Source organism: Ciconia boyciana, chromosome 1 (genome assembly GCF_034638445.1).
Source record: "Ciconia boyciana chromosome 1, ASM3463844v1, whole genome shotgun sequence".
In the NCBI taxonomy this organism is placed as follows: Eukaryota; Metazoa; Chordata; class Aves; order Ciconiiformes; family Ciconiidae; genus Ciconia; species Ciconia boyciana.
Window position 1 is genome coordinate 124,011,102 of NC_132934.1, and position 22,904 is coordinate 124,034,005.

The 22,904-nt window shown below is 40.7% G+C and overlaps 1 protein-coding gene across 1 annotated transcript in view; it reads left to right on the forward strand.

Annotated features, from left to right (window-relative positions):
- The window catches only part of LOC140644819 (amine oxidase [flavin-containing] B-like), a 55,352-nt gene extending 33,350 nt beyond the window's left edge, over window positions 1-22,002 (forward strand). The window contains exons 6-16 of the mRNA XM_072847930.1: window positions 2,848-2,989; window positions 4,301-4,450; window positions 5,106-5,265; window positions 6,690-6,786; window positions 7,596-7,649; window positions 12,943-13,000; window positions 13,968-14,065; window positions 15,201-15,312; window positions 16,962-17,024; window positions 17,439-17,599; window positions 20,535-22,002. Of these exons, the coding sequence (XP_072704031.1) occupies window positions 2,848-2,989; window positions 4,301-4,450; window positions 5,106-5,265; window positions 6,690-6,786; window positions 7,596-7,649; window positions 12,943-13,000; window positions 13,968-14,065; window positions 15,201-15,312; window positions 16,962-17,024; window positions 17,439-17,594 (1,090 nt within the window). The 3' untranslated portion in view covers window positions 17,595-17,599; window positions 20,535-22,002. The remainder of the gene's footprint in view (window positions 1-2,847; window positions 2,990-4,300; window positions 4,451-5,105; window positions 5,266-6,689; window positions 6,787-7,595; window positions 7,650-12,942; window positions 13,001-13,967; window positions 14,066-15,200; window positions 15,313-16,961; window positions 17,025-17,438; window positions 17,600-20,534) is intronic.
- Window positions 22,003-22,904: the final 902 nt, after the last annotated feature.

Sequence of the window (22,904 nt, forward strand, 5' to 3'; positions counted from 1 at the left end):
AGCTTATATTTATATACCTTAGAGCTCTAAATAGGCATTACTGCTTTGCAAACAGATATAACTACCACTAGAATACAGCCTTTTTAAAGAAATAGGGTGAGCAAATCTTGTAATAATGGCCCACGACACCTGTCAGCACATACAGTAGATTCTGTTATATTTCCATAACTTTTGAGACTAAAATAAAGATAAAAGGAAAATGTATTTGGGGAGGGTTAATTCTGAAGACATAGGTAGTATGTTCATCTGTTATACGCACTTTCCCTCTCTTTACTCTGTGTTTAACTTTTGTGAGAAAAATGCTCTGGCTACAGCAGGTTTTTGAATCAAACTTTTGATGGAACAACACACATTTATTCTGTGCTGGACCAGCTGATTTCACCAAAGCGCTATAAAAATAACATTGGTCTTGAAATAGCACTAAATCACTTTAACACCCATCGTTCTATTGTTTAACTGCTGCGCTATATACCACCCAGGGAAACTGAAAATGCTTCCTGTTTTTATGTATACATCAAAGCAATTTTTCTTTACTTGCCATTCAACAACAGTTTGATTGGTTTTCTTTGCACTGAAGCAAAAAAAACCCCATTCATTCTGCCTTGCTGTAAAGCAGATTGATTTCTACAGCAACTTCTTCAGAATTGCTAAGCACCTGGCACACGGCTGCAGCGAGCCTGCACGGGCTTGGTGCAGAGGCCTGCTAGCACCCACTCAAGCTGACGCTGTGGTTGACAGGGGCATTTTTACGGCTTCAGCCAGCCTCTAGAGAGCAACATGATCATTGTTAATGGACAGTAGGCTCTTGTCCAAAAACTTTTAATCTTCCAGTTGTTTTGCTTTAACAAGAGTTACAATTGCACAAAAGCATATAGAAAGCTTTTCTTGTTTGTATCACCATCCATATTCAGTAAAACCAAATAGAAATGTATGCTGGCAGTTCTGCTGGCCATCTGAACTTCTGATTTGGTAAGGAACTATACAAGTTAGCAAAACACCATGCACCAGTAGTCAGCCAATATCCAATAGCTCACGTGACTACAGTCATGTTTTTTCAAACTCTGATGGAATAAGACTTGACATTGTACCTGAATATTGGCATAACTGTCAGCCTCCCTTAATTCCAAGATGCTTTTCAGATTTCATATGTGCTTTTCAGCTTGATTTGCCCAGTTTGTTCAGGATTTAGGTAGCATGCTGTAGCAACTTCCCACCCTGAAAGGTAATGATCCAGAAAGGTAATTTTCTACTATTCCTTCTCATCTAGCAGACTGTACAGATTAGCTTTTGGCTAGAATTGCATGCTGGAAATACCCCGAGTGCTCTTGGTTGAAATCGTACTGCCATTTCTAGGTAAAACACCAGGAGAGGCTGGGGAACTGAAATGCTGGAAAGCAATGGGAGAAGGCGGCAGAAACTAGGAGAATTTAACCACCATCTAATACCTTCTGCTTATGAAATATTAATAAATACATATACTAATTCTCCCATTAGGCAAAATATCTTTCAGAGTTGATCATATTTTACAGTATTTGTTTATACAGACAAAAATTGATAAATATTTTCTGTATTATTTTTGGCTGTCAAGAATGAAGCCAGAATGCACCCATATTTCAGAAAATGGATCAGCTTTTTACTTCAGCAGGACTTTGCATTTTTAGAAAGGACATAAGATGCCTTTTTTCTATGTAGATCTACAGCTGTTTGAAATAGTATGTTTGAGTTACACTTTTTTTTTTTTTTTTTTTTTTAAAGTTCAAAGACTGAAAAAATAAAGAGGCAACTAAGTAGATTCTGTACTGGTTTTGGAAGTTACTGATTGCCTGATGCCTGGCATATGAAATACTTATAGAATCTCAGTCCCTGTCAATCCCAACGCAGTTAAGCTGAGCATCTCCTGGTCCTATCCATGTGCCTTTAAACTCCTCCTCAAAGTGAGGGCAGAGGAAGTGTTTACTTCTAACAGGAGGAATGTTTCCCTGAGCCTTAATTAACTCTGTGTTAGTGCACCCCAAAATCTTGTACAGGTTTATACAGTAATTTTCAGTAGAGCTGTTATGAAAGCGCCAACTGGAGGAATACAGCAGTGATCCTTTTTCAGGCACAGGCCACTTTTCCATTTCTGTGTTCATCACCACTGGCTACCAGACCACTGTTTAAAATAATGAGATGAGCAACCAAAAGTATCCTTTCCCTTTTCTTGCCAGACTTTTGCATGAATGCGTATATGTTGTCTCTTCACTTACGGCTTCCTACTTACGTTTCTTTCCTTGTTGTGTTCCAGCTACAGCACCCACCCTGAGCACAGCAGAGGAGCGGGCAGTGAGGGGATGCTGACTAATCCAGAGAGCTTAGATAATTAGTTTAGACAAGATCCCTAACTTTTTTTATGACAAATGTTGAATAATCCCTATGCTGTGTGCTTGAGGGACAGGCATTCATCAGATGCAAACAGAGCTGGAGATCTTGGGTGTAACCCAGGAACCATGGGAGGACATGGTGGTTTTGGAGTCCAGTGAAGACAGGAGGGCTTGCTTCCCTAAATTCTGAGTCTAGGGTGACAAGCTAACTTTGTATTAGTAGCATAAAGTGACATAAGCTTTCATTGGCTCTTGTGTCTCCTGGAGACCTAATTTTGCTGGAATACAGCAATGCTTGATTAACATGTTTTTTAAAAAGTGTTGCATAATAGGAATTGATACTGTTTCTTACTTCAGCTGAAATTAAGGAATCCTTTGCTCTCAGTGAAAGGAGAGGCTGCCAAAGATAGTCTCTCCCCTACTAAAGAACAAGATTGTTACCTTTCTTCAGTTTTGAAACTAATTCACTTTCTTGTCTCTGTTGCAGTGCTGCCAAGAGTTTTGCAACTCTGTTTGTGAACGTGGATGTCACTTCTGAACCCCACGAGGTCTCTGCCCTTTGGTTTTTGTGGTATGTGAAGCAGTGTGGGGGGACAACAAGGATATTCTCAACAACCAACGGAGGGCAGGTACTGTCAGCCATCACCTTCTGCGGCTTGTGACAGGCCCTGTTTAACTTCATTCTTTTGCTTGTTTATTTTAGTTCAGAGAGCCAACTGAGATGTCCGTGATTTTGAGCCAGTAGCACACTGATAACTAGATCTATTCGTTTACACGTTAATCTGGATCTTGCAAAACTACTGCTGAAGGCTATTCCTGCGCTGAAGGCATTAGTCCAGGGATCAGTAGATTCGTATCAGTTCCTGACTCTGGCTTCCTTTTGGGCTCTGTTTAAAAGATGTACTTTGCTTTTCCACTTAAAAAAAAAAAAAAAAAAGTGTTACTTATGCTTATTTCTGTCATGAAGCTGAAGCAAGCCTTACCACTTCAGAAGCACTTAATGAGGATGGCAGTGCTAACTGCACGAGTGTGTAGCATGCTCCAAATTAATACTGAAATTGTAGCCCAGGACTGGGTTCCTAAAGACACTAACTCCCAGGATTAAAACTGTTAAGATTTTAAAATCAGTCTGAAGAAAATGAACACCCCTGCTTAAATATGATATTGCTCTGAAATGTTTGAAATCTGGTACATTAGTGCTGCTTCTGCATTTCAAGAAAGTAAAGACTCTGTTAATGGTCATACACTTGAGAAATGCAAATTTTACTAATTATATTAGAAATAATTATATTTTAGAAATGCAAATTATTTAATCATAAATAACTAAAAATACAAAGAATACATTAGAACATGTTAAAATGCCTAAATATGCATAGATAAGCAATAATTATAGATAATTTAACTGTATCTACATTGCATAAAATATTATTTGAATTCTGTGTTATGTTAGCAGTGATTTGAGTTTAAGTTAGATTACATACTGCAGGATACATTTTTGGTGTGAGCTATGCCAGTTCTTTATACCTTGTTATTTATTATGAGGATCAGTGTTCTTACTTCTGACTCACAGACCTCTGCAGGGTTGAGAGTGAACTCAGAGAAAGGTTTAAAAGTTTAAGCGCTTTTCAGAAGTCTTGCTGATTCACGCAGGTCTGTGGAATCCATTTGGAGACCACATGAGAAGGGATTTTCTCATGAGGTTTCTGATACTTCTAGTTTTGGCTGGTGGTCAAATACAGGAAGCGTTTGAGGAGTTCACTGAAAGAGAAATGTGAATATGTTTTCCAAGTGAGACTGCTGAACTTTCCTAAAAAGCTTTGATAACAACAGAAGAACAGGATTTGATTTGAATGCCAAGCAAAACGTTTGTCATCATACGTGCTTCACATGCATCACTCTGCTGATTCTGCTTTGCTGAGTTGTCGTTTTCTGTGTTTCAGGAGAGGAAGTTTGTTGGGGGCTCTGGCCAGATCAGTGAGAAAATAATGGAGCGCCTGGGAGGCCGGGTGAAGCTGAGGAAGCCAGTCATCCGCATTGACCAGTCGGGTGAACGTGTCATAGTGGAAACCTTAGATCATGAATTATATGAGGTAGTGATACTTCTAATATTTAAGCAATTGTTTGTGCTGGGATGGCTAGAAAACCTTAGCTTTTCCTTTTTGACTTCTCCAAAATCCTGTACAAAAATGTAGCAGAGCTTAAAGTGACTATGACAGAAAATCTCACTTTCTCATTGTCCCCGAGTAATAGCAATGACAGAGCTTTAAAGCGATGCCTGAAAAGCAAAGTGTATATTTGAACTCTTCCTTCACTAGCATCTCTTCTGGTATTCTGAATTAAAGGATAGTTGTAAGGTGAATGCAAAAATGTAGCTTAGTAATAAACTTTCTGTGAAAAACATTTCAGGCTTTGCTTCCGAGTTGTAACAGAGGAGTCCAGATGGAAGGGATACCGATGGGAGACTCTTGTAACACAGAAAATCTTTCCACTGGCTTTTTTTCAAGGGCTGGGGAAAGAGCAGCTGCCCATCATTGGAACAGATGGCTGTTTATATAACGCTTGTTTGTTGTTTAACAACCAGGATTTTGTGAGGGTTCAGTTTTGCAATTCTTATGCTAAATGCCAAAATTGCTTCAGAAGATACATCCTGCAGCCTCCCCAGATGTCTGCCAAGATCATTAGAGCAATATACTTAGGATGAAGTAGTGCAGAATGTATTTGGCTTATGTATAATTTCTTTTCCAGGGCAAATATGTGATCAGTGCCATTCCCCCAGCTCTTGGTTTGAAGATTCATTTCAACCCACCTTTGCCGCCAATGAGAAACCAGCTCATCAACCGAATCCCCATGGGCTCAGTCATCAAGTGCATTGTGTACTACAAGGAAACTTTCTGGAGAAAGAAGGGTATTAGATTTTAATTGAAGGGAATAGTAGTGACAGAGAGAGGGACGAGGGTACATGGTAATGGAGTAGACTTTGTGTTTAGAGGATGCTGGACCTTAGAAGGAGACTTCGTACACTTCTATGCCATTTTTGCCTTTCCCTGTTTGAGAAACTTGAGAGATCAGTTGGGAAGAGAGGGTGGATGAGAGAATAAAAAGAGGAGGTGGGCGTGAAGGGAGAACTCATGTCTGTTGCTTATTGCCTTGGTTGTTCTTTGTGTCCTCTCCTTTTCCTTCGGTGGCACCTGGGTATGAGATGAGGATCTCCCACTTGTATGGTAATCTAAAGGTACAAGTGATATGTGGTGGAGAGAGTTTTTATCCTATCAGCCTGTGAAAACTCTGCCTTCTGGATGCACTGGGCAGGATTAATTTAAGGTGTCTTCACATAGACATTCCCAGCTGGGCTAGCCATCCTGCACTCCCTTTACATGCTGAATACTTTCATCAATTATTCCTCAGATCTCTTTTAGAACTTACTGAATCTAAGATAATCTGCTATGTAATAGCACCCGTTTCTCTTCACTGGTTATAAAGAGTCCACATCTGTGTGTGTCTACAAATGTCATCCACCCTTCATCTCTGTGAATGATTTTAAGAGTTCTGGATCCTGGCATATTCTGGCTATTAGGTTTGGGATGGATTGGCAAGAGGTGACTCCCATTTCCTGGTAGAACCCATAGTTTGTGTACTGTGCTTTGCTAACACTGTTGTTCTTCTTTTAAGAACAGTTTATTTTCTTCAAACTCTTCTTTTAAGAACAATTGTGTTTTCAAAACAATGTACAAATATCTCCTCCTATGTCTGACAAAATGTCATATATGGAAACAATTGTGCTGGAGGCACTTGAACATCTTCAGTATCTGAGAGCAGTCTGTTTCTGTGCAATTAATAATTACCTTGCTAACCAGATTGTAGAATAATTTATTTTTCTATCATGAATTCAGCAACAGGACATTCCTTTATTGGCTTTCTATTTTAAAGGTGCTTGAAAAGGATTGTTAATTGTCAGCACAACTCGGATCTGAATTTTCTCTTCTAGAGATGATCTAGCACTTCTCTGAGCCAAAGGAACACTACACTGCAAGGGAGCTGTGTACTAATCTTTGTCAATTGATGAGGATCGCTTTACTTGGATTTTTTGTTCTTCTTTCCTTTGTTTTCATATCTCCCTACATTAGAATCATAGAATCAGAGAATGGTAGAGATTGGGAGGGACCGCTGCATGTCATCTAGTCCAATGCCTTGCTCAAAGCAGGGTGAATTTAGATCATGTCGTTTAGGGCTTTTTCCAGTCAAGTTCTGAGTATTTCACAACTGCTTGGAAGCTCGTTCCTGCATTTGGGTACGTGGATCCTAACTTCTTTTCCACTTTGTGCTTACCAGGGTATTGTGGTACCATGATCATTGAAGATGAGGATGCTGCAATTGGTTTAACACTTGACGATACTAAGCCTGATGGCAGCTTTCCTGCCATAATAGGGTAAGAGACAAAGAAGGTTTCTAGTTAATGCCTTTTTATTTTGCCTTAGAGGCAACAATTGAAACAGAAAACCTGCTTGGAAGGTTTGAAACAAAAACCTTGAAAGGAAACGCTTTAAAATAGTTAAAGGGTTGAGTTTCTCAGTGTGTGGTGAATATGTTCTATGAACTTTTCTTTCAAAAAAAATTCTCCCTACCATTTAATTGCTAATTTAAAAAAATGAAATTCTGTTTTTCTTGTCTTTTTCTCACTGTCATCTTTTGCCTTTTTGTGTGGCAAAATACAAAACCGGAGAAGAGGAAAAGAAGGAGAAGAAAAAAGGGAGTGATTGCAGAAATGTAAAAATTTCTCCAAATGTTTTGCGTCCCCCAAATCTTCCAATTCTTTAAATGAAAATTTGTTTTCTAGAATTATGTGTTGTTTTGTTCTGGGTTTTTTTAGACAGCCAAAGAGTATGATCAGTCTTAGAAAGTTTATTTAACAGTAATTTCCAGTTCAATCCCAGGCTTCACCTCTTAATGTTATATGCCTGCATGCACTGCTGTATAAACTTAAGATCATTGGGAAACAGCTCATACAAATATTCTAACCTGATTCTCAGAGTGGTTCCTTCCACAGTGAGTCCTGCAAACAGCAGGCATAGCATGTAACTTTATGCAGAGAGATGAAATGGATATTTTGGATAGAGACCCAAAAGCTAATACTATGAATCCCAAACATCTCATCATAAGGTATTGGCATTTTAAATAATGCAGGAAATATAGTAACATAATGGAAGTAAATTGTTTGTGGTCTTCCTTTTTTTACAGCTTCATTCTTGCTCGGAAGTGTAGAAGACTGACAGGTCTCACAAAAGAAGAAAGGTAAGTGCAATCACTGGAGATATGCATGGAATCCAAGTCAAACTTTTGTTATAAATGACCAGAGCAGGAAAAAAATGCCCTGATTTGAAGGAATTTGTCAAATTTTGCAACAGTAGGAGGACATGTCACTTTAAGGAAGATCTATTATTTGTTTTTGGATGAAGACGCCACAGAATTCCCACAAATAGGCAGCAGATGTGGTAGCTAGCTCCTGCCCTTTGGACACTCTCAGGTCCTGGTTCTCATTTTCCAACTCTGCTTATGTGACTTTCGCTAAAGAACTGCTCTAAGCTGCTGACTATGAAAGTAGTGTAGATATTCAGCTGCCCTTGTTGTCCCAAAAACTGGGGTTCATTTACCTGGTGTGCAAAATGCCAATATACACACAGAGCAGAGGTATTTTATTGCATATTTGTGCAGATATGGGTGCCTGTCTCAAGACAGCACACCAAGCTTTCAAATTAACAGTTATTTATACACAAAGCATTAACATATTCAACTTCCTAATACATATGCAGTATTCTTCTATTAAATGATTGGTTAAAATCTCTTCACCCAGCATGTAAATTAGTACGCATGCTTAGTTGTTCTTCAACTTCATCATTTGAGTCGGTGGTATAATTGGGGTAGGTGGTCCGTGAGTCGGTGCTCGCGGTCTCCCCCTGCCAGAATTACCTTTCCCGTAGTTTCCTACTTTTTTTGGCAGATCTAAGCGGTTCTTCATGGTTTACTAACTAGGCTAGTAATACTTCAGTTAAACTTCTGCTTTCGACAGCCACATCCTGCTTATCAGACAAAGGTACATTGTCTGAGTTCCTGTGGAGATAGGGTAGGGCTCTACAATGGATTTCTATAGCAAAATCAACATTATGTGAATTGTATACTCACATTTAATTCTTACAACACCCTCACTGGAAAGCATCCAGGGCCAGCCTCATCCCTCCCCACTGCTACCCCTCTGGCTTCTTGCAAGTGCACTGAGCAATTTGAAAGCTTGTCAGAAGAACAGGTTTGGCCCCTGTGCTTGATTTTTTTCTAATCACTCTGGAGGATCCTTTCAGTGTCTGTAACTTAGTGCAACCTTGGGGCTGCTGTAGCTGCCATGAACAAGACCTCCGCATCATGAAGGGGTCAAAAAGCTGCCTCCAGCTCTCCACCCTCAGTTATGGGAAAAAACGCCCTTCAGGCACAGATGAAGGTCTCTTTTACTGTCTTGTTGAAACAAATCTCTGCAAACAGTACTGCTCTTTTGTTTATTACTAAAATAGAATTTATAAAGTAATGAGTTTTTTCCATCACACTGATTCACAGTATCTGATCAAATTAAAGCTACAAGTATAGAGTGTGGATATGAGGAGAGCCTTATTTTGACACGGAGAAAATACATTTGTTTTTAAAGCATGCCACAAGGAATACTGTGTCCAAGTAAACATTTTTACAGTAACAGCTAGTGTAACTAGAGAAGATGTAGTCATCTCAGATTAGCTTTGCAGGTCGTCTAGCTGTCTGTGGATAATGGGTCTAAATGGGGCTGTTAATGTGCCAGTCTTTTCAAATGACAGCCTGGTACCACAGAGCACTTTTAATTTTGGCAGGAATGGACAAGGCAGCCTTTTGCTCAGCACTCAGGCTTTGAGATAGACCCCCAGCAGGTGACTGACGATAAAAGTAGTGTAGGTATTCTGAAATCCAGTATGCCCAGCATTTTAAGCCATCATAAACACCAGATGGTGTCTTACGCTGTGTGTCAATACACTAGAGTTGTGGTTTAACCCCAGCCGGCAGCTAAGCACCACCCACCCGCTCGCGTGCTCCCCCCAGCTAGTGGGATGGGGGAGAGAATTGGAAGAGTAAAAGTGAGAACACTTATGGGTTGAGATAAGAACAGTTTAATAATTGAAATAAAATATAATAATAAAATTGTAATGAAAAGAAAAATAACAAAAAGAGAGAGAAATAAAACTTGGGAAAAACAAGTGATACAACTCACGACTCGCTGACCGATGCCCACCCCTTCCCCAAGCCGCTGCCCCCCGGCCAACTCCCCCCAGCTTATATACTGAACATGACATCATACGGTATGGAATGTCCCTTTGGCCAGTTTGGGTCGGCTGTCCTGGCTATACTCCCTCCCAGCTCTTGTGCACCTCCTTGCTGGCAGAGAATGGGAAGCTGAGAAGTCCTTGACTCTGTGTAAGCACTGTTTTCAGCACAAATCCAAAACATAGCCCCATACTAGCTACTATGAAGAAAATTAACTCTATCCCAGCCAAAACCAGTGCAACTAGATACAACTGAGCATTTGCAGTATTCGAGAACAGCTTCTCTTTCTGTGAAATTAAGTGCTGTCCTGGCTGTTTGCAAGGCACCATGAAGGAAAGGTTGCTTTCCCCTGGGCATTAAAAGCGTTGGCACAATTATCTGACTCTGCTGCTGCCTACGACCAACTTTTAAACAAAAGGATTTTGAACTCTTGTCTTTTGAAGAATAAACCTTAGAGCAGGAAGGACTTTGCTTTGGTAAAGAATGGTTATGAAATATGCTTGGGTTGGTACCTGATAGAGGTACCCTGGTGCAGGGGACAGGGCTGCCTCTGGCTCCTAAAGTCCTGGTCACAGTCAGCCGAGGCAGGAACCCACTGGGCTGCATTGCAGCTCCTCTTCTGCACCTGAGCACAAGTCTCCTTCCAGTGGAAACCGGGGTCCAGGAGAAGGCAGAGCACAAACCCGCACCTTCTCCCAGCGTACGCTCAAGGTGCGGACAGTTTGTGGTGTTTAGATGGGGGTTATGGTGTTTGCAGGGAGGGATCTCTTCTGAGGACAGGCTTCTTGTGGCACCCTACAGAGGATGCATCTTGCCAAGATGCTGTGCTCGCTTGTCAACACAAGCTGGGCTTTCCCTTTATCGTGTTGATGACAGGGTAAGGTCTTCAGTAACCCTTGGATATGAAGAGTAGAATGTAGAGTCTGTGGCAGCTATCCTAAATCATGGCTGGGAACAGCAGTTGTGAGAGGGGATGTAAACTGTTTTACAGCCTAAGCCAGGCTGAGGGGAGTAAAACTCACTGCTGCCTTCCAGCTGGTCTTCCCAGGGCAGGTGCCAATGAGTAATTACAGTGGTTAGATTGTGCCGTACCTTTCACAGCTGTGCAATGAAGGTGATGGCATCACACACAGCCGTGGAATAAGAGACCAGGGAGAATAGCTGAGTGTCTGCATGTGCACTTCTTCCACACTGGACGCAGTGTAACTCTCAACAGGACCCTACCTAGGTAGCTCCAGGCATAACATTCCTCTTGGTCAGTGCTGGTGGCAATTTCACAGCTGAGTCCAAAAGCCAAGAAATAAGGATTTTACTCACTGCATATTCCATATGTTCCATGCTAGCATTAGCTGTAAATCCATAAATAAGTATTTATTTAAACTGTTCTAGGACAAAAAGTGCAGATGTTGCAGAGAGACAAGTGGATTGCTCTTATTAGGGGGAATGTCCTCAGTGATAGATTACTGTTGGTACAATTCAATCCTTTAGAAACTGCATTTCTGTGGGGGTTTTTTTCTGTCAAGTAATACCTTATTACTGATGAATAATTCCTTCCAAGGTTGACATTTTTAAGAGTCTGAAGATGCCTTTGACCTGAAGCTTAATATTTTCTTTTGCACAGCTATCTTAAACTAACTTTATCTGTATTTGCAATGTAGTTAGGAAACAGCAGTGAACTTGCAGCTTCTTGGAGCCCTGCAGTTGGCTGTACATGAGAATCCCTACCAGCCTTTGGTATGCCATTTCCAGGCTTCCTGAAGGGTCTGCAAGTCACATGTGGAAAAAGGGCAGGGCACAGGCAGGTCTAGAGAGGTCTTTCTCATCCCTGTCATGGTGCTGGAAGGAGCAGAAGCAGATGGGTCCCAAGGTGATAACTCATTTTCCTGTGGAGCCCTGTGGTGTTACTGACCTGTGCTGAAAGCAGGAGCCAGTGGGCATTTGTGAGAGGTGGTGGGCAGACCTCAGCAGAGGCTTTGCTGGATAATGCTGTTAAAATGGCTTTATTCTGTTCAGACACTGGGTGGGCGCTGGTGGTCTGCAGGGCACGGTGGTCACCTCACTTAAGGAGATACGGAGAGAGAGATGGAGGAAATGATCCCTTTTGTTATGGCTGTTGCTGGATTCATGTCACCCCCTGACTGAAGAGGGATGTTCATATATAGATCCTGCAGCTCTCTGAGCCCTCCTGGCCAGTCACTGCGTCACCGTGCATTTCTGCATCTGGAGCAGGCTGACCCTTGTTCTCTGCCCCAGGGCACAAGGAAGGGGCTGCTTCCCTCCCCTCTGCTGCTGCTGGGCTGGACACCTGCCAGCAGCAAAATCACCCCAGGGCCATGGCTCTGCCTGAACTGTAGCAGCCTTCACTTTCCTGCTCGAGCCCCAAGCTGCACAGGAGGACACCTTCTTCAAGGCCCTTCAGGTCTTCCTGGTGTTTTTTTTCTCTCCTCATTCCCTTTCTATAGCATTCTTTGAGTTCAGCTGCTCATGGGTATAGCTGGGCTCCTGTATAGCTGAGTTGCTTCATACAGCAGTATAGATATGGTTTCCTCATATGCTTATATAGCTGCAAGTGTAGCCCATACAGTTACAGAGCTGGAACTGCTGTATTTCTGTGGCCAGCATGGCTTTCTGTGGGCACAGGATTTGCTTCCAGAAGTAAACGTCTTTCCAGTGTTGTGTTTGCGTGTTTGTTTTTCATAATTGTTAGCTATTATTTCACCTTGAACTTCTTGTGTTTGGGAATTGGTGCAGTGCGGCTAACCGTAAACAGTCAGACCCAAAAGCTTGTAGGAGCAAACTTAATTGCACTTGGGGTTTGCTACAGAATGAAGTATATTCATGGATTTATAGACTCATAAACTAAAACGGGAGGAAATTTTATAGATACAGAAATAAAGTACTGATTCCCCAAGAGCCTCAGGCTATCAATACCTGCATCTTTGTCGGAACAAACCATAAGTTAGACTATGTGCCAAAACAAAAAAGTGCAATGCCTTATACTTTCTTTTCCTGACAGCCTAGAGAACCTTTGGATAACATATGGATTTGGACTGCCAGAGGTATCTTAAGGGAACAGCTTGCAGGGAACACAGGAGTTTGAGTGAGTTATTTTTAGTGATCCAGAGGCTGAGCAATTAGGATAGATGCCAAAAAGCTGGAACCTCAAGTTCAAACAGAAACTAGGACATATTAGAGGTGGTTTGTTTTCTCTTTCCTTAAACAGAAGTCTTCTGTTGCTTTTCTCTTGCAGGAAGACGAGGCTGTGTGAGCTCTATGCAAAGGTTCTGGGATCAGAGGAAGCTTTACATGTAAGCACAAAATCTAAACTACGGTGTCTCTTGTCAGACTTGTTGAGCTGGGGAAGGGCAGATTGAAACTGGAATGCAGCAGTGCTCCAGCACAGCACTGCATAGCGTTTTGGAAAAGGTACCTGCTATGGGAGCGCTTGCTGCCCTCTGTAGAGGAGCGGAGAGGTTATGGCAAGTCTTGGGTTGTGTTTGGCAGTGAGGATAAGAATGAGCTTATGAAACAGTTAAAAGGCAGATGTGTTCTTATCCAGCCTCATGGGTGGCATTCTCAGTGCTTACCACTATACATCTCAACCGTTTTCAGATGTGACAGGCTTGCCTTTCCCTCTCAGTCTATGTTGAGCATAATGTTTCTTCTCTCTTGCTAGTTGCTGAGATCCGTTGCTGCATGTGTTTTTCTTTTTGCCTTTCCCTTGCCTTCTCTTCCCTGTAATGGTAAATAACTGATACTCAGTTTATGTGATCAACACCCTTTATCCTTTAAGGGCAATTTTATGTGAGTTAAAAGTTGTAGACACCAATCTTGAGATTCCATCATTTAAACACAACGATATTGTATGCAGAACCATGCAAGTGCCATACTTTGCGTTTTTAACAGTCTATGTTTGTATCCAATGTACATATGACAAGTATTATACCTGTGTACACCAGAGGTTAATTTTGCTTTACATGGCTCAAAGCATAAATTTTGTGCTCAAAGCATAAATTTACATTGACAGATTAAGAGGATTATGTTCTATAGTGGCCAGATTAGCTAGGTTTTTTTAAAATAGCTAGCAGTGTCTAAAATTAAGGCTTATTGTGTCAGATCCATGCTGCATTAAGAGACTTGTTAAATGTGCTTGTCTTGTCAGTTGTTGACATGCAACAAATCATAAGCTATTCTTCTCTGCTGTCTCCTCAGTTCTTTTATCAGCTTCCATGGTACTTTGTCCTTTCCTTCAGTGAATTAATCTCTGTTTTACAGCCAGTGCATTATGAAGAGAAGAACTGGTGTGAAGAGCAGTATTCTGGGGGCTGCTACACAGCCTACTTCCCACCAGGCATAATGACTCAGTATGGAAGGTACAGTGTCTATTTATAGTGGGCTTCAGAGTAGTAAGATAAGAGCAAGTTAATAAATATCCTCAGAAAGGGTCATAAATCCTCTGTCACTGTTCGCTTTATACCTTTAAGATCACTGGGGAATATTTTAAACAGATATTATAACCTTCCACTTGTCTCAGTTGGGCTTTATGATGGATCAGTACAGTATCATTGGGGGTTTTTATTCACTTTTGTTATTCGGTGAATACAGCTGACTAGGTTCTTGGAAGGGAGTTGGGAAGTTTTGTCAATCTGTTTACAAAACTGGTGTTGGGTATTTAAGATCGGTGTTACCATTTCTGGCACATCTTTAGCCGTTTTCTTATAAATACTGGCAGAGAGTTAATTCCTGCCAACACTGACAGTAATGAGTAATTTCTTTGGACTGTTCCTTTCCTTTTAGCAGTCAAAGCTTAATATAGTAATCAGTGTGCCATTGTGTACAGTCCTTTTCAACATAAGTTTTTGCACGAAAATAAGATTTACCAAAAAGAAAAAGGCTTGCTGGTCAGACCGGTGATTGGATTCTGATACATAGTTTTTAATGCGGTGGCATAGCCCTGCTTTCGAAGTATAAGTTTTCACAATTTAAAAAGAACTTAAATCAATAAAGCAGTTGTAATGAAGAACATATGTAGGCCTTAGTTTTTAAAATCATTTGAAGGATAACTATTGCAAATTCTGGCAAAAATAGGGTAAAAAAATCCTTTTTTCTTTTTTTTGCTTGTTACTTTAGATATCATGGGGATGTACTTCAGAATGCTACAGTGTGCCAGTAATGTCTAGCGTTGGTATTTATGACACTGGCTAAAACCATGAGATAGAATAAGCCTCATCTCAAGCTAATTGTCCTTCACACCTATGAGCACTAGATTCACAACCAGAAATAACCTTGCAAGAATTGAAGTGTAAATGTTTAGAAAATACGAACATTGGTGTGTTTACTGTAAGAAATGAAATGCAATGCAGACTCCCCCTCCAGCTCAACTCACCCAAAGTTACTATCTTTAAGTGCTCGCTGTTATTTAAAACACTTTTATTCTGATATTAACCCAAGAATTTCAGTTACCTTTCCTGATGTGGTTGATGTGACTTACTGCTTGTCCCCCTCCAGGATTATTCGTCAGCCCGTTGGCAGGATCTATTTTGCTGGCACAGAGACAGCCACAGAGTGGAGTGGATACATGGAGGGGGCTGTACAGGCTGGAGAAAGAGCGGCCAGAGAGGTACAGACGCAAGCCCCAAACAGGGGGCACTGTCAAATATCTTATGGAAAATGAAAGATCTTCTGGTTGGAGGCAAAATGGGAACTGAGCGTTGACAGCTTCAGGCGTTCTGAAATCTTGATGCAAATCCCTGTAAAGGGGACAGACTTCAAAAAGGATGAAGGTTTTGCACTTAAATTTGGAATACTTAGGAAGGGCTCTGGCTATTTCATCAAACTCTTCTCTGTTTCCAGGAATGAAATCCGTTCTTCTTTAACAGAAATCCTAAATTCTCACCTAGTCATTTTTTCCCCAAATGGGCACTTTGTTAGTCATCGTACTGAGAGATCATGGCTGTTAGCCTCACTAGGAGCAGCTCAGTTCTGCAGCTCTGCACACCAAGCCAGTCCCTTCCTCAACTGTTTCCAACAATACCATTGACACAGTGATATACCATTGAGACAGCCTTACATAAAGTCATTAAACAAGGACTTAAATATTTTGCTTCTGAGAAAATGCTAGTTCCTCAAGTATTTTCAAGAATATTACAGTTTATGGAGCAGCAAAAGAAATTTCATCTCTGTTTTATGATGTGAAGGGAACCTTGCGGCTAAAAACTACAGTCATGGAACAGAAATTGGCCTGGAAGGGATCTGGAGAGTTCATCTAGCCCATACCCCTGCCCCAAAAGACAGGGATCAGCTACCCCTGAACTGTCCCATTTGTGAAGGTTATACCTAACCTGTTCCTGAAAACCTCCAGAGTGCTTCATGACCTCTCTAATGTAAGGACATTACAGCAGAACCTCCACAGGCCTCAGCAGAGAAGTTGGCAAGTGAGCTTGACTGGTAAAAATTTTGATGTTTTCCTTTCCTCATGTACTTGTGAAAGGGAAATATGTTTAAAATCTAGTGCAAGAGTGTTTCTCACTCTCCTGTATTGAAAAGTTGATGGGGTCCATGAATCTTGTCTAGAATAAAAGCCCATTGTAAAAGATGGTAAATCTTAAATCTACAAGTGCCTGGAATAGGAAAAACATTAATATCACCATCTCCATTTTATTTTACTGTAGAAGAAGTTAATCTTGCTGCTTTCATGACTATCATTTCAGGTAATCTTTGCTATCCTACTGATCTCTGGTATCTTTGATACTTTGAATGGTTACTTTTCCATTGTGAAGGTTTTCTTTTTAGTCTTGCTTTTCTCTGGCTGAAAGTGGTGGTCTGTCATCACTCACAGGATTCTGTTGCTCTTCCTTACATCACGGTAAAATTTGCAAAACAAGCTACTCCTGGCTATATAGCTTGCCCGTGCAGTAGCTGGTTTATGCACGCCTCACTTTGCCATGAGTGTATACTTAACTCTTAGTCATATTCATATTACCCTGTTCCCATGGGACCAGTTGAGTCCCAGTATCTTGCATGGACTAACTAAGCATAGAGAGGTTTGTCTGTTACTATTTTCCACTAGGAGGAGTGTCTTATTAAATATCAGGCCTCCCCAGAAATGAGTTGTACAAAGGTTGAGTTTCCTTTTAATTTTGAATACACAGTGATTTATGTGCTCAATTGTTGTCTTCATCATGCCATTTTAAAACAAAAATTGAAGCCAGCTCTTTTTCCCTTTCAAAGAATGAATGGTACTTACTAGAGTATGTTATTTATTTTCAGATACTATTTGCTATGAGGAAAATCCCAGACAGTGAAATTTGGAAGGCAGAACCTGAATCAATTGTAAGTCTTTCTGTAGATTAAATGGATTATTTTTTTCCCTGTGGTTTTGCTGATGAGATAAAATTTCATTGGCTGTTTTTGTTTAAGTTCACTAAATCAAAGCCACAGTAAACTTTCTCTTACTCACCAAAACTGCCCTTCCCTAAACAGGAACATGATACAAACTCAGGGGGGGCACCCATCTGACAACTCTGTAACATAGGATAAGAAAACTGCGCTTTTTAACCGGGCTATGAATCCTTTCCATGTGTCTCCTCTTCTTCCTTTTAACTGAGCAGAAAATTTTGATACACTGTACTTCTTGGTAACATGAACTGCTTCAACCCCGTTCTGTTTCTGCGCAAGAATCTCTCGATTTACATCCTGCCTCTCACAGTGGAGATTTTATGTTGATAATGGATGCTCTCCCTGCAGGATGTTCCAGCTTTGCCCATCACTACAACCTTCTGGGAGAGGAACTTGCCGTCTGTACCGGGACTGCTAAAGCTGATTGGATTTTCCACTTTCTTCACCTCTGTGGCTGCAGCTGGGTTATTTGCCTACAAAAAGGGACTTCTAGTTCGAAACTGAAAAAGGTGCCAATGCGAAGCCTCACACTTGAGCGGTTTTCTTTTTTTCGGAGGTTTTTTTGGCATGTACTGCCCTATCTCCAAAATCAGATCAGGACTGGGGAAGAGGAGAAAACAGTAGAGAGAAGAGGCTGGAGGGGAGGGATAAAGGAAGGGGATCCATATTGAAAAAGAACCCCTTGAATCCAGGCCTACTTCTAGCAGTAACTTTTTGGTTGTTGAATTTCTAAGGTATCCTGCCAGGCATTATCACCTTGAGGTTTTTATCCAGATCTCAGAACAGAAGTGACAAAATACCTCTCCAAAGCCTGTTCTGATAAGATTTCCAGTTGTTTTTACACTTATATCTGTACCAGCCCCTGAACTCCAAGTCTTCACAGGCACTTCTATCTCTAGTTGTAAACAAAGGATTTCTGCCTTCCTGTGTGGTAGAATGAGAAAAGAAATCCATAGCTTAAAGAATAATTAACTAGTTCATGCAAATTGCTGGTAAGGATCTTCTTAGTGTTTTTATTTTTCACCCAGATGTCCAGAGCCCAGGCAGCACCTAAGGGACAAGTCAGGCTAAATTTATCCATCTGAACTATGCAAGTGTGGCCATAGGTTGTTGGCATTTCCAGTGGCATATTTGTCCTACAGTGAGTTAAAGGACAATGTTTTTACTGCCTTTGGCAATGTGATTGAATTTCAGGCTCCCCAGCTGTGTTCACACTGCCTGGAATGGCAGAGCTCATGTGTCCCAGTGAGTCCGTCCCTGTGTGGGATCACATCTCCTCTGCCTAGAAAACTGGCAGGCTCCAGACTGTAGCTGATGTGTACAGCAGCATGGCAGACCAGGCTGTTGGACCTGAGTGTGAATGGGGAACCTTGTGCTAACGTACAAACACAGCCTTTTGAACTTGTCTGACATCTCTTTGCCTCCAAGGTCCTCTTTTAGCTCCCTAAATTGCTGCAAGATAGCAAGAGAACAAATTAACCTCTGCCTACCCCAGGAAGTTGTAAAGCCGTCCATAAAAAAACTTTTACATATTTTTTCTTATCTCCTTCCTTTCTTTCATCTGCTTAAATTTATACTTTGAACACCTTGAGGCTGTCTCTTGCCTGGTAGGGCACAATGGGCTTGAAAATGTAGCGTTAGCATAAAAAAAAAGCCAACAAAAAAACCCAATTTAACAGCCCCCCAACACTTTCTTCATGCTGAACACAGCTTAGCTGATTCACAGCCTCAGTCTCTCCTAACAACCATATTGATGGGATTAGCACTTCCACTTCTGCCTGCTGTGCTGTGTTGTACTGACTGTGCACTTCTGGTAACTAATCAAGGATCTAAATGATAGAGAGATCAAAGAGAACCATGGATAGGATAGTCACATGCAAGTGCTTCTGCCGTCCCTAGCTTGGTACCTTTCAAACAATGTAAAAAAAAGAAAAGAAAAAAAAAAGCAGGGAAAAAAAAGCCAAAAAACCCCAAAACCTTAGGTGCCTACCTGTCAACATGACAGTACCTTGTTCTAGGTATTTCTGCTGTTTTACATCTGCACAACACAAAACAAGAAGACACAGGTGTAACTGAGAACAGGATTTGGTGCACATGAAGTTTGAGATGTCTGGCATTTTTCTGAGCCTGTTTGCTGCACTTCTCCCTTCAACCAGTGCCGATTTATATGTAAAAAAATTACATTGCAGTAAAAAGCCACAAAGGGAAGTATAATAATATATTCAGGAACTAGTGTGAGCAGACGGTAGAGGAACTGTATCACCAGTCTCAGGCAGACTTTTTGAACTACCATCTGATCTTGCTTGTGCGGGGTAGTACTTCATTCTCCAAATAGTCCCACAGAAATCCACTGAACTACTTATAAAGCTGTAATATTTGTGAACAACGCATCAGTTTCTGGCCCTTAAGTTTCATTCTTTTTAACTTGATGTGCCAGTTAAAAATCTTCTTGTAGCAGCAGCTTGGGATTTTATCACAAATGACTATCCTCATAACAGCCTTTTAAAATGCATAGGGGAACTTTTCAGACATAAAGATCTTCAAGTCAGAAGAACAGTGCAGCAGTGTATATATGGCCTTTCTCATTGTATCACATAGAGCACTAACTGGCTGGGACATTTGCCTACCACAGAGTGCTTCTACGTGGCTTTCTCTCTGTATGATTTATTTACTAAATTAATTAGGAACCAGAAGCTGAATGGGAACTGCGTAAGTTCAGAGCTTTTGCAACTCAGACAATTCTCAGGCCAGAAATAAACATAGGAACCTAAATGTGGGAAGACATTTTTAAAGTCTTGGCCCAATATTTTGTAAGTGCTAGATGGTGAATACATACTTAACATATAAAGAACTGCTGCATTTGCAGATGGTTTCTCTGCCAAAACTGTTTGGAATTCAAGTCCTGCTTCTGCCCTAGAAATACTCTGCAGGTCTGTAAAGGGGAGCAGATCCATGAGACTAATGAGGATAAATTGGTTTTATTCATGTCCAAAATTTATCTCTTTCTTCTTTGCTCCTGAATCTGGCAGAGGTTTTTCCCAGTCTAACAAGAAAATGTTGTGTGCCACAGGGGCAGAAAATCCAAGGAAAAACAGAAGTTAGGTGTAGTTAGAACTGAACTGAATCATAACCAAAGTTTTTCATGAGATTGGTCAATTAAAAAAAAAAAAAGTGTATATAGCTAGAAACCTTTCTTATTCTTAGTTTCAAAGTGAAACAAAAATGGAAAAAAAAAACCACAAAGCATTTCTCATGTTATTCTGCCACAACTAAAAGTGGATACCACTTGAAATCTCAAATTAAATTTGGAACCTCAGAGATTTCTAGCCAAATCTGATGGAGCTGGGAGGTCTGAATTGCAACATCTGTATTAGCACTTGAAAGTCTCTGTCTTCTTCCTTCCAGACTGCCAAAGCATTAGGAATATTCTCTTTGTCTTTACAGCTGTGTCTTGCTACAATTATGCTGTGGAGCTTATCACCACTATGGGATTAAAAAGGATTTGCTGCTGTTTTCTTGACATCTTCCACATAAAAGGAGTATGTGGCACTTCGTGTATGTGGATGCCAGTGTGATGAGAAAATTGACAAATCTAGGTAGAGAATCACGTTGCTTCCCCATGGGTAGAGGGAACTATTAGCACTGGCTTACATTTTTAAAATTCCTTCGTGCCAGCCCTTCAAAGAGAAGAATGAAGTCTGGTTTAACGGGTAACCAGTCGTGCTATATTCTTAATTTATTAACATGTTTGATGAGAAATCTGCTATCCTGAAAGTTCCAGCAGTTTACCAGCTTCGTAAAATGTATTATAGGAACAACCATGGAAATAATTGTATTTGTCTCTCATGAACTGATTTGTGTTATCATGCATATTTTGTAAGGCTCTTAAGAGTTTGCAAAAAAAAGAGGTTTACTTGCTTGTACACTGTTCTGAGAGCAGCTGTATATTGCAAAGGATGGCGGGTCATGGCATGAAAATAATCTGTATTAACCAAAGTACTTGAAAGCTAATTGTATCAACTACTTGACAACAACAAGGAAGTGAGCAATCTGAGGCAGCCCCTTGTCTTTCCTTTACCTAGTGCATTTTTTTTTTCTCAGTGCAGATCTTGATTCCAAATAGCACGTCTGCTGTCAATACAACGAAGACATTAATCACAATTAAGTATATGTCTGAGCATTGTCCATCACTGGAACCCGAGGCCTGGAGGAGAAGCTAGGGACTTCTATTAAAATAATCTTCCTGTGTCCTCAGTGAGACTGTTGTTTCACTGAGGTAGACTTTACAGAAGTGCAGAAATTTTAAGATGATTTTTTTTTTTGAGACATGAAATAAAAATATTTTTGAGGAAGTAGGAATTGTATGTCCTCCAAAAGTACTTGGATGCAAAAGGGAGCCAGGATTAAATGACAACAGATCTGCCACTGCTTGCAGGCAAGAAGCAAACCCGCTTAAATCGCAGGTTACAAAGCTCACAAAGAAACTTGACCTGTCTTTAAATGGACTAACATTCCGTCTCCTATCTCCACCACCTTAAGATCACCTTGATCTTACAATCTGTTCTTCAGTAGAGATAAAAATGAGATGGCCAAAGCAGTCTTGCTTTCAAAGTATCTCTACAGTCAAATCGTTTAGGAGTTGTCATAGACTGCCACTTATAGCGTGTCTCCTGTGGTCATGTACAGGTCAGTGTTCAGTGATGCCTGCCTCTGTGTTTTGGAAAAAAAAGACTTAACTTTGCAGGAATATATATGCTGTGTGTGTGATGAATTTGTGCCTTTTATAACTGTAGCATTTTCTCAAGTGCCTCTGTGGTGACTGTCTCCCTTGGTTTCCTTCTTAAGTTCCCTTTTCGATAGGCTCTGCAGATATTTTTATCTGACATCTGTGAACTTTTTTAACCTTAATTAGAATCAATAAATATTGTCATGTCACATTTACTGTTTGAGGCTTTTCTTTTGTGGAAGCCCCTTTTGACTTGGTTGTGATGGTGAGTATTACTTAGTAACACGACATTTTGCATTTCATACTGAAGCCAATGGGGTATCTTCAGCTTTTCTCAGTAAAGAAAGCTGTGTAAAGAAGAAGGAGAGAAGGATAAAACAGACAAACAAACCTCAAAAAAGCCAAAAAAACCCCAACCCCCCAAAAAAACAAACACCAAAAAAATCAAACCACATTTGGCAATAATTTTTCCTAACATATAGATGGCCAACAGTCTTACACTTAAGAATTCGTTTTTATTGCTGTAGGTGAATTTGGAGTGTCCCCATCATGAACATAACTCTCTCACAGCACCTTGTTTACCAGAACATGTATGGGCAGGGACATGTTTTGTAGCTGCACATAAGAGTCAAGGGCAGGTGGTATGCGGCTGTAACTGAACATGGGAAGAAATAGACCTTGTACCGAATACTGTTGGTGCAAACATAAAAAACCTGTAAGAAGAGAGACAAAAGTCACTGGCTTAATTTCATCCAGCAGCTCAGTGTCAGTTCTAGAGAGATAATGTAACTGAAGAACAAATTCGGCCTTAGGAAGGGACCTGTGTTTCACAAAAATGTAGTCTATGAATACTGGAAAAAGCTTAACCATCCATGTGAAAAATGTGTCAAAAGCATGCAGTGCTCATTGTATAGGCTTAACTTGCAGTATTACTTACAAGTTATAAAGGAACACAAGTAGCATGAAAGCAAATATCCTCAACTAATCTTTTGTATGCTCTGTAAAGCATCCGTCCCCTAAGAAATGTATCGGAACCAGCAATGCATTTCACAGGCCCTCAAAGCAGCTCACAAATGGTTATGACTCTT